Here is a 13,030-nt window from a genome sequence, read left to right on the forward strand (position 1 = left end):
CTAAATAGCTATATGATTTTGGGTAAATCATATAAACTTAGTGCTATTTCCTAATCTACAAAATGGCAGTAATTCCTGTCCTATCAATTTCAAACACATGGTGGAAAGGTGTAAGAATAAAATGCGACTGATTTGGAGGCATTTTGAAAGATAAATAAAAGTATATTATTTTTTTCAGTACAAATGAAAAGAAGCAAATTGTAGAGAAAGAAAAACACTGAGCTAAGAAATAGGGAATTTGGTTCTAGGTAGTATCAGTTCTGTTACTGTGTAGCTGTAGGACCACGGCAAGTCACTTAACTTACTGGACCTGCTTTCTTACCTGTAAAGTGAAAATACTGACACATATGACCTCTATAGTCTCTTCCAAATCTAAAAATGATTCTGTGAGTCTACCAGAGAAACCAAATATGGTAAGATTCACTATCCCTGGCCCTATCTGAACCTCTGATTTCATAGAAACTCCACTGGATCCTTCTAGTCCCTTTAGGAAAGATACAATGAACTAGATGGGATTGATATTGCTGGTGAACTCAGTTTATCAGCGGGATCCCCAAAACAAAAACAAAACAAAAATTTTTTTATTCTCACTCCCTCAGCTGAAGGAAAGCATCCCAATAGTATTTTCAATTGTCCAGATTTGTGAATATCCATATTGCTCCTGGTTCCCAGCACTTGAGGTATCTGTGCTCATATCATATTTGCTTTATTTTCTGAATTTATTTTTTGGTTGTTTCTAATAAATGGGTTAAGAGTATCAGTAGTTCTAATGCATTATTATTTTAATCAAATCAATAGATGTCCAACAGACACAGCTATTATTATTGTCCTATTCCATCTGGCTGTCCCTTTTAAACTATCTTAGGGTCATACTTAAGGCAAATGGTTATTCTATTCATCAAAGATAATAGGCATTCAATAAACATTTGAATTTAATTAAATTTTGCTACATGTGAGGGTTAATGATTAGTGACTAATTCACAATGTTCCGCCTCATTACAATCTACATCAGGCAAAAGAAATGCAGTCCCCTATTTGAGTGCAATTAGTTAGCTAGTCATCCCTAACAAAATTGTTTACCTTTTTTTTTTTTTTTTTTTTTCAATTTCAGCAAAATATAGTTAGGAATTGTGACAATATAGGAAGGGGCTTGGCTCAAATGTAAGTGACAATGAGGGAAAAATTATTTAGGTGAATAATTTGAATAAAATTGCAAGAAGCATATTAACTATAGTGGAGTCATATGACATATGTATTTAACTTACTCAATGGTTTAAGTTAAATATAACGAGGAGTAATTTAAATGGTACAGAACAGATGATGTTAATCGTTCCACTTTATGAAAATATGCCTCAGAGTAAACTTGAGATAACCTTCCTGCCCTCTTCCTGCACATCTCACTGCATAAGCAACTCTACCGAGCAGGACTACGTGCGGGCAGGTTAGCACAGTGGTTATTTGCATGAAACTCGTCAGCTTCGTGGCCCTGAACAAATTACTTAAAATTTCTGTGCTTCAGTGTTTTCATTTGTAAAGTGGAGGTGAAAATAATAGTTTCTGTCTTACAGGTTTTGGGAAAATTAAATGAGTTAATATACGTAAAACACTCAGAACAATGCCAGGCACATAGTTTTATAAGTATCGTAGAAGAATTTACTAATAGCATTGCAATTTTCTTACTGTTTAAGTATTTGTATAATATAGCCCTCAAATGCAATCCAACTATTTCATCTGGTGCTCAACTTAAGAAAAACATACAATCCAAAGACGGAGAAAAAAACCATCAGTCTTACTAAGACTAGTATGTTAGTCTCTAACATGTAATTTCCAAAGGAACTTTCAAGAATATATTGTTTTATATGATTTTGGCCTAATGCCGTAACTTTAGAACTTAAAACCCCACATAGGACAAGACTAAACGATACATAAAAATAAATTCTACTTAAGCTTTAAAAACATTAATTTCCAAGTCAATCAAAATATGTAATTATAAATTGCTTTTATCTAAATTATTTTTTTTTTCAATTAAAGTTCATTGGGGTGACAATTGTTAGTAAAAGTTACATAGATTTCAGGTGCATAATTCTGTAATACATCATCTATAAATCACATTGTGTGTTCACCACCAAGAGTCAGTTCTCCTTCCATCATCATATATTTGAACCTAAATTCTTAAACACTATATTACTTGTTAACATTTAAATTACATTAAATCACTACATAATTTCTTTCAAAAAGATCCATTATAGACTTTTCTTTACTTCACTAACCATCTGCCCAAATTTATGAATATACTATCAATAGCGTATTTGATTATGTTTTTGGATTATAAAATATGTATCATACATGCAGTTAAAGTGTATTATTTAGAGCTTACATTCTTATAATCTAATTCCATTGTACTTCCTGTGTTCCTTAATTTTACCATGCATGGTATAATAATTTCCACACAGTTTAAAAATAACTAGAAACAATATTTTTATTACATATAATAAATCTCATGCCCAAGTTGGTAAACTAGTTATGTTCTCATGGTACATCCCGTATATAAAGAGGCACCAAAAAAAAATACACATTTTAAGAAAGGAAAAAAACTATTAAAATTGTAATACTCAGTATATACCAATTACAAAAGATGAATACAAGTCATGTGTATACATTTTTTTGGCACCCCCAGTATAATACAGTTCAAATGGTAAATATATAATACTACTTGTTTCAAAGGCAAAGTAAAGGTAGCAAACTTGTAAGTGAAAAATGTTCATACTGGTTTATCTATTATTTACTTTTGTTTGTTATTTTAATTACTGAAACAAACGGCCATGTGAATCTTTTTATGATATATCATACTCCTAGAACCTTCATCCTCTGTGCAGCAGCTATATCTACCTCCAAAAGGATGGGCACAAAAAAATCAGAATGGCCACTATCCTTGATGTATCACACTCCACCAGACCATCTGATGCTTATAGGGGCAATCCAGGGCTGGACCCTAGAAACAGTTAGTTGGGGCTTACTCATAATTTTCAAGTCTATATTAAATTTCATATACACCAAAAAATAAACAGTTTGGTTTCTAGCAAAGAGCAGCCAGAAGATAATCTGCCTCCCCCCAAATTTCTGTCATTTATAATTATACAGGCCAACTCTAATTGTATGGCCAAAAAAAAAAAAAAAAAAAAAAAAGATATTAAATAGCAAGCTACAGATTTTTAAAAATACAACTCCTGTTAATATGGTCTACACTTATAGGGAAAAACTATATATACTACTTTTTATCTCACTACAATAGAAATATCACAAGACAGAAAAGATAAAATCAGATATCTGAAATAACCCAATATGTACAAACTACAAAAATTAGCTACAAAAAACTATTCCAAAATCATATATACTACGCATGATAAACATGTTTAGATAATATACAACATCTTTCTTGGTAATACACAAGCAAATACATGTCCACCATTACTACTGCTGACATACTTCACTGAAGTAAATCTCAAATGAAGAATAATTACAGCGGAAGACCTGAGAAGAGGTCACTTACTTGTAAATCTGTATTCATCCTCCCGTCTTCTTATTTCTAATTCTAAGAGGATAAAAATGGCAAAATGAAAATATTACATATTTGTTTAGGGGAACAAACAAGAAATATCCCATTTCTTGTCCTCTTCCAAATATATTTAAAGAATGTATTAACTTTTTTAAGCTTTTTAAACTTTGTTTAGCTTTCAAAACATTATGAAAGAATCTATATGCTAATCCTTTCTATATTTAAAAAACCTAAACATACTTAATGATGGCTGCCCAATTGCTAATATTTATATTTGTCAAATACAAAGTTGTTACCTATTTTAATAGTAGTAATTTAAGTCTTCAATAAGAATTTAAACCCCTCATATTATAAATACCATATTACCATTTGCTTTTCCAGCACCTAGAACAGCTTAATTATTGATTTGTTGACAGAAGGAACCAGAAAAAATCATTGTGCGTCATGACTAGGCAGTGCTACTTGGACTTTATAAAAATTAAGGTTCCAAGTTTTCCATTAGTTATTACGAGTGCTTTCTAAAAATAAAGTAACTGATACTACCACCTAACTATTTTGCAATAAGCTCAACAAGTGAACAAGTGTCTTCATTAAGCCAGTTATATATTTAGTAGCTACTAAAAGTAATCAAAAGATAATGTAGCTTTAGCAGAACTCCCTCAAATTGTAAAATGATGACCAAAATCATGTAAAATGATAGATTATGGACTTAAATAAGAAATCAGGGCTCCCTGGCCAACAACAACAAAACTTACAATATTTACCCCTTTTACCCTACAGTTTTTTAATAAAATCATCCTAATAATATAACATACGTTATTGTCCACATAAATCGAGATTACACAGTATATTGGTATATAAGAATCTATTACTAATAGAATTATACTTTGAATCATTTACAAATTTTCCCTTAACCTTGCACTCTGCAGCTGGGGCCAAGAAAGGAAAGAGTGCTGCATATTTTCTGTAAGAGCTATCTCCATATATCTCTGACTTAGGCAAATGAAATTCTGTATCCTGAACCCAAAAGAGAAGAACTCAGAGTAGTACAGAGCATTGCAATGATAATAAGGTCATGAGGAACTAGTTGTAGTGAAGTCTACAATTCAATGATAATTCTCAATCTCTACTCCAGTGACTTTCAAACATTTTTCACTGAGACCTTTGGTAAGAATAAGAAACACATTTTACTCTGTGACTAAGAATTCATGCACATGAAAGTGAAAGTTTTCAGAAACAATACTTAACTACAAGTTAATTTACTCTGGTATTTTCTATCCCCACCTAAACTTTTTTAAAAATGCTGTTGGCAACCTATCAAAATGATTTCATAATCTACTAATGGGATATGAACTGTACTCTGAAAATTGTACTATACTAAAAGCATTTAAGACAAAAGCAAGAAGTTGCAAATAGAGATTATCTCTAGGCATGCATAGTAATCTCTATTTTGGCCAAATATCAAAACACTAACCTCTAGGTGTTAATGATGTCTGCTTTTCAACCTCTGCCTGCTGTCTCAGATTAGCTGGGATATTATTATATATTCTCTTATAATGATTGTACACAGCAACTGAAAGCACCTTCTTAGCAAATGACTGGCCAACAACATACTTGTCGAGGTAGTTATAAATCTGAAAAATAATTGGGTATGAAAAATTAATTTAATATGAGCTGTCATAAAAACATTAAAAAGTTATATACTGAGCGTATTTACTTAGTTTTAAATTCAAATAAAGACTCATCAAAAACAAAATGCCAAAGACACAATAACATTATGTAGCAATGATTCAAGGCCCCAAACCCTAAACGAACAAAAACACAATTTATTTGTTCTCTAGCCCAACAAAGTATCACTATACTCTTCTAGTACTATGCCAGTTTCCATTCTGTAAACAATGTCATTCATCCTAATTTTTAAAAGTTAATGTTAAAGTCACTTAGAATCCTACACATGCCACCCATGGGTCTAAAGGTATCATCATTAATGTAAGTCATTAAAATAAATCCTTTCTACACCTTTTTCAATCACATGAATATTATTCTTCAAAAAGATAAGGTATTACAGAACTACCCTTTTCAAAAATAGGCATGATATAATCAAAAGCCATTATACTACCAGTGTGTTTTAATACTCACTAACAAACATTTACTTTTTTCTCAGATATTAACTTTAAAGCTACTTATTTATCTGCATGGCAATCTCAAACCTTTAGTTTTAGTAGAAACTAAAGCTCTATTCGATACTTGGATACTGCCAACAGTTTGGAACCTGGGGTAAATTCCTTCAGCTTTTAGTAAATAGAAATTAACTGTTAATATTCATTAACTCCGGAAAATAGTTAAGTTGCATTTATTTTCTAGAACTTTGGCTTGGATGTCTAAAGTCTACACAAATTAGTGGAGAATATAAAGCTTAATAGCTATATTTTCCATCACATTATTTATTTTTACATGACAAAGTCTTTAGTTGTTGACCATATTATGGTTATTTAAAAATCTTCGGAGTGGCTGGATGGCTCAGTTGGTTACAGCGTGAGCTCTAAACAATGGGGTTGCTGGTTCGATTCTCACATGAGCCAGTGAGCTGCGCCCTCCACAACTAGACTGAAGACAACGAGCAGCCACTGAGCTTCCAGAGGGGCGGTCAGATGGCTCAGTTGGTTAGAGCACGAGCTCTCAACAACACGGTTGCCGGTTCAATTCCCCCATGGGATGGTGGGCTGTGCCCCCTGCAACTAAAGATTGAAAACGGCGACTGGACTTGTAGCGGCACTGCGCCCTCCACAACTAGATTGAAGGACAACGACTTGGAGCTGATGGGTCCTGGAGAAACACACTGTTCCCAACATTCCCCAATAAAATATATTCCTCACAGATTATACTCATGAATTATGAAATCTGCCACAGCACATTTGGAGGAAGAAACAAATGCACTGGCATCTAAGCACAGTGGAAGAAAGCTACACTGATGTAGATGAGAAACAATCCGAGGGTACAAACATCTGAGGCGTGGCCAGAACACAGGGCATAGCCCAGGAGCAGGGTTCCTGTTTTCAGAAAGTGCACACCAAGGACCCAATGAAGACAGTGGTACACTCTGCTGGCTTTCATATGACCAAATCACAACCTGTTCGAAGACTCCTAGAAAGAGCCCACTCCACAAAAAACAAAGTGCTATAGAGGAGAACACTGGCCGTGAAAAAAATTACTTGCTTCCGTTGTTAGTCTCAGGCTATTTTACCATAAAATAAACTAATCTGATGGGGAGAAATTGAAGGCTGGTGTTATTTAGTAACCCAAACTAACAAAAATAAGTCCATAGTTGCTCTCTTTTAAGGATATCATTTTAGATTAATTTAGTATCAATACTATTTTAATAATCATCCAACTATGTTTCATTGCTACTGAATACAGTAATCATGACATGGGAAAACAGCAATGGACACAAAACCTAAATTCCAAGTATTAGATATCAGTAACAATTTAGCCAGATATAGTCCATATTAAGAACTTACAATATGTATTTAGATTCTAGTATTAGGATCCAACATAAACTGGGGAGAGGGGAGTAATGAAATGGTTTCAAGACAAAATGCGTATAAGACTGAGCAAGACCTTATACCTTCTTGGGGGGAGGAGGTGGTTTCTGTTGGAATGCCAATTTTACAGCTTCTGCTGCTGATTCAGGTTCTTTAATTATGCTTTTCTTTGAGTCTGCTTCAGATAGCACAACAAAAAAATGATGACATTTTTCACACTTCACAAAACGGGTGGATGCTGTACAAGAGAAAAATAAGTAACTCAAATAGTGTTTCACCTTAAAGACTCACTGCAAATGAAAACTACTGTACTTGACAAAAAGTAGGCTGACAGTTCACTCCAATAGCCACAACAAACAGCCTTGTTTACACCTAAGACAGATAATAATGATAGATGAGTTCAGTGGACTACATTTTGTTCATTTTCACTAGGTTCTTTCATGTTATGGTATACTTCATTAAGTAAAAAGACTGGCTGAGAGTCTTTCAGCTTTCCATACACTAAAGTTAATTTTAAAATTTATCACGATAAGACTATTAAATAATCATTTATTTTATTGAAATACTTGAATGAAAAAACTGTGGAAAAAAGTAAAATAAATTAATCTATTTTTCCAACATTTTCTTATGAAAAATTTTAAATATACACAAAAGTTGAAAGAGAGAAATCTATTTTAATCCCTAAAAATGTAAGAAAGTATATTATTTAGGTTCTTTTCAAACTTATGAACATTTTAAAAATCCTGACTTGGTAAAAAGATAAAATTATTTCATACCTTCTTTATTTTCATCTTTATTCCATTAATTTCTATTTCTTTGACTGAAAACCACTGAAAAACTAACAAAATAACAATATTCTCAGTCGTACTGACTTAATTAAAAGATAGTCATATAGTTTTTGAAAACAACACAAGGGCTGTTAAAAGGGAGGGTAAAAAGGATTTTTAAATGGCAACGCATCAGCTATAGAATATCCTGTGTTAAAACAAAAGTGATTTTTTCTTTTCTCTCGTTTAAAAACATGACTATAGGATATAAACATATGGACATACACTCTACTCTTAAACTTCTCCAAACCCACCTCTATTAATAGTAACCAGGGACCTCAGAAAGTAGCATGGTAGAGAAACCCATACAGACTATTAACAGATACATAGGAAAAAATAGGAGTTAGTTATATGTTGGGAGGTCTCAGTAATATATCTTTGTGTAATCTAACGAGACAGGTAAAACTGCAAAGAAAAATAATTTTAAAAACTACAGGAATCTCTCTCCTTTGAGAATGTAACTACCTATCTCTAGATTACAGGAAAAACTGCACTGACAAGCATATCTAAATCTTCACAAAATAATTTAAATTAAAAAAATAGACAGGTCCACATTTTAAAAATAAATTTAATTATTAATTCAATCAATTTAATTCTTGTATGTTTGTTCTTAAACATAAGGCCAATCAAAAATACATCCTGAATAAATTCTAGTAGCAAATTTTAAAGTAGGAGAGGGATCGGATCATCCATGTTTTCTATTTATTGAACACCTATAAATGCTGAAAGACAAATATCAAGCTATTCTAAGTACCTTCAGTTAACACAAGCCCAAATACATTATCACCATTTCCCATCAATGGGAAAGAGAGTCAACGCCTTTATTTTATAATGAGGCAACAGCTTACAACTGTTACTGATGGTAAACAGGGCATGTAAAGGACAGAGAAGCCTCTGATTTAGTTCAAATTGTATGACAAGAAAATCTGGCCTGAGAACACAAGAACAAGATATTTCTCTAAAAAACAAATAGGTCAAAGGGAAAGAGATTTAACACCAACAAATTACAACCCTCTCTGCTTACTGCTGAAGGGTTCCTTAAATTCTGTTTGAATATTTGCAATTCTGTTTCACACTGAAACATGTTCAACATATACCCAAGTTCAAGGATTCAATTTTATTTATCAAAATGCTATTTTAAAAAAAGCATTAAATGCATTTTTTTACTCCTAAAAAACAAAGGGCAAAAATTTAATTTTGTTAAATTATCAGGGGATAAATAAAGCTCTTTCCTTTAAATGACTACTACAAGTATCCTACACGCCTTTATATACAGAACACTGACTCCAGTAAACATGCTTGTATAGTATACCAACAACAGAAAGACTACCTTAGCAAAAACTTTTTCAGGAGATTTGTTTAAATGAAAGTTCTTCATGATTTTGAACAAGTTTCAGGGTCCAACATAAAATCTCCCGAACACTGCAGACAAGTTTAATTCCCACCCTATGAGACACATTAAGTGCAGTAAGCCTTCAAAAAATATTATATACATAAAAATAAAAACAACTGAAGGCTCTAACTTAAATAAAAATATTCATGTTTGACAAGTTAACTTTTTAAATGGACTAAAGAATAGTATACATTAGTCCTTATAATCAAAACTTTCTTGGATATTATTTCAATTTCTGATGATTTTCTATACATTTATAATGGTATCTATAAAAATGGTATTTTATTTCAACAAAGTCAAGCAAGAGTAATCTCATTATAAGAAAACATAAAAATCACTACAAATATACTTGCGAGATTGAAGGTCCATGAGCTAAAAAATAGTTTTTACATTTTAGAAAAAAAATGGCAATGAAAGTTACATAAAATTCAAATTTCGGTGTCCACATGCAAAGTTTTATGGAACACAGCCGTCCTCATTCATTAACATTTTCTATGGTTGCTTTTGCACTGTAACAGCAAAGGAGAATAGTTGCAACAGAGACCATATGGCCCACAAAGCCTAAAATATTTATTATTTGGCCTTTTGTAGTAAGTTTCCTGACTCCTGCTATATAGCATGCATTTAAAAGGAAAGAACTACCCATAGAATGAGAGAAAATATTTGCAAATCACATGTTTGGATAAGGATCTAGTATTCAGAATATATAAAAAAACTCTTATAACTCAACAATAAAAATAAAAAAATTTAAAAATGAACAAAGGATTTAAATACTCTTTTCTCCAAACTTATACAAATAGCCAATAAACACATGAAAAGACAGTTAACATCTTTAGTCATTAAGGAAATGTAAATCAAAACCACAATGAGATATTTCTTCACATCCCTATGATGGCTACAATAAAAAAAAAGATAATGTGTTGAAGAGGATGTGGAGAAATTGGAACCTTTATATATACATTGTTAGCGGGTTGGGTTATACTGATGGTACAGCCTCTGTGGAAAACAGTCTGGCAGTTCCTTAAATAGCTAAACATAGCTGCCGTTTCACCCAGCAATGCCATTTCTAAGCATAAATCCAAGAGAAGTAAAAACAAAAATTTGTACACAAATGTTCAGAGTAGGATTATTCATAATAGCCAACAAGGAGAAATCCAAATGTCCAGCAATGGAGAATGGACAAACAATGAAATACTATTATTCCGCCATAAAAAACAATGAAGTACTGATACATAATGATGTGACACAAATGAACCTTGAAAACATGCTAAATGAAAAGAAGCCAGACACGAAATGCCACATATTTTATAATTCAATTTATATAAAGTGTCAAGAATAGATAAATCCATAAAGACAGAAAGTAGGTTAATGGTTGCCAGGGCTGGGAGGGTACAGAGCAGACAGTGACTGCAAAGGTGGATGGGGTTTCTTTCTGGGATGATGAAAATGTTCTGGAATTAGATAGTGGTGATGATTGTACAACTTGGTGAATATACCAAAAATCTCTGAAATGTACACTTTCAAAGGGTGAATTGTATGGTATGTGAATGATTGATATCTCAATAAAAAATTAAAAATTTTAAAAAGGACTAGACCTTTGTATATCTACGTATTAACATAGATAGCTCTCAAAACGTTGCTGAGTTGGAAGAAAAAAAGCAATCTGCAAAAATATGAATGATATCATTTATGCTTTTAAAAAGTTTTATGTTCGAAGAAGATATATTACAGAAATATATCTTTAGCTTTATACATAATGTTCTACTTTTTCATAAAGGGAGATATACACATGTATTCCTCAGTTAATTAAAAACAATTAAAAATGACAAAAAAGTGGACAATTACCTCAACAGGCCATTCACAAAAGAACCAGAAGGGGCCAAAAGCACATAAAGAGATGTTTATTAACTAGTAAGTAAACAAATGCAGATTCAAGCAAAATGGATAACCTATGATAAAACAAAACCCCTTCGAACTAGGATGCCCCAATTTTCAATGAGTAGACAGAAGATCCTCTGCCTTCCAAATGGATGCATTCTGAAGAGACTTCTATTATGGGTGAGCGAAGGGAGAAGGGCCTCGTCTCACTGCTGGGGCCTATTACTCCTCTGCAGTAAAGCTCCAGAGGACAAGGACAATGTCATGTGCATCTGTGTATTTTCTAAGCCTAGCAGTGTCTGACTCAAGGGGTGTTTGCTTACTAAATTACATATTAAGTATGTACTCTTCTTTCACTCTTTGCTTTTACATTCTCTACTCCCACATCACCCTTGCCCCTTAGAACTCCCAAAGGAAAGAGACCACACTCAGCCTTGAGTTAAATAGATAACACTAAAGTACAGTGTTTTCCACATTTGGTCTCACTGCTTAAATTTACAGATTCTAGGACCCTAGTCAACATCAACAGAATCTTAATCTTTAGGAAAGGAGGGAATCTATATGTTTAACAATCACCCTCCGTGATCACTTAATCATTGTTAAAACAACAGTTATCTGGCAGGTTTTGAAAACACTGCATGAAAGAAAAGTGAATTTAAACTCAAGAGGAGCTAGTTTATCCCTAAAGAATTCCAGCTGGTAAAAATGTATGAGCTAGGAACTTCTGAATAGCAAATCTTCACTGCTCTGTGTGACCTTGGATGAGTTACTTAAACTTGCTCAATCTCACCTCCTTCATTGATAAAAATGAGGATATCTGTCCTGACAAAAATAAGATTGTGAGAATAAAATTACATATACTGGTGTTTATCAAATGTTTGTTCCTCTCCTACTCTAAGAAATTATTACTTAAGTCTATGAAGGTTGAAATCTCTCTGGGGAAAAAAAAGGAGGAAATCTGTTGATTAAAATATATCAGGGGGTGCAAAAAAATTTATTATACATAAGTGGACCCTTTAGTCAACGTTGCTCAAGCAGTAGTTTGCCATAATCAGAAGTGTCTGGACGCTGATGGTAACCACTTTGAGCACCTCTTGTAATCGCAGAAGTCAAACGTGACTTGTATCCATCTTTTGTTATCGATATATATTGAGTATTACAATTTTAATACAGTTTTCCTTTCTTAAAATGTGTATATATATATTTTTGGCACCCTCTGTAGGTAACATAATACTGCCATTATGGATTGAACAATTCTCTACTTTTTAGAACTTTACTATATCACACCAAATTTGTTAATAGCAAATGTAATTTAGAAGTCACTTTCACTTTATGTTGAGATCCAAATTAATATTCATTCAGGCTGATTTTTCTCTTTGATCTCTTACTAGGCAAAAACCATGAAGAGAACCTCTAACATTCCAGCTATAGAATGAAACTACTTTAAAACTCTTTCCAAAACTGTAAAAACAGGCTACATGTAGTACTTTTTCATCCAGTGGCCAATATATTACTGATAAAGTACTATATATAAAGCCTCAATATTTGGGTTGGAATATAGAGAATCCTCTCCAGCTAATCATCAGAAACTGAAGCTTCTGCCAAACCTGACCATCAACCTTTATATAATCGGACTGTATAGGAAGGCTGACGTGGTAGTACAATGTAATTTACTCTTGAGTCATTACCATTAATTCTAATTATGCAAGAAATAAGTTATTTGATTCATTAAACAAAGTATCTGTAGTAACATCTTTGCATTTCAGAGTACAGCAAAAGTGGGACTGTTGAATTCCTCCTTCTCTGAGTATCTGAATCATTATGATTATCAGAC

General features: G+C 32.7%; 1 protein-coding gene across 1 annotated transcript in view; it reads right to left on the reverse strand.

The window, feature by feature from the left end:
* CLPX (caseinolytic mitochondrial matrix peptidase chaperone subunit X) overlaps window positions 1–13,030 on the reverse strand; it is a 35,091-nt gene that overhangs the window by 13,373 nt on the left and 8,688 nt on the right. The window contains exons 4-6 of the mRNA XM_019748680.3: window positions 7,182–7,336; window positions 5,031–5,190; window positions 3,551–3,592 (exon numbers count right to left, since the gene is read on the reverse strand). Coding sequence (XP_019604239.1) covers window positions 3,551–3,592; window positions 5,031–5,190; window positions 7,182–7,336 — 357 coding nt within the window. The remainder of the gene's footprint in view (window positions 1–3,550; window positions 3,593–5,030; window positions 5,191–7,181; window positions 7,337–13,030) is intronic.

Source organism: Rhinolophus sinicus, chromosome 3 (assembly GCF_057876585.1).
Source record: "Rhinolophus sinicus isolate RSI-liver-muscle chromosome 3, RSI-T2T, whole genome shotgun sequence".
In the NCBI taxonomy this organism is placed as follows: Eukaryota; Metazoa; Chordata; class Mammalia; order Chiroptera; family Rhinolophidae; genus Rhinolophus; species Rhinolophus sinicus.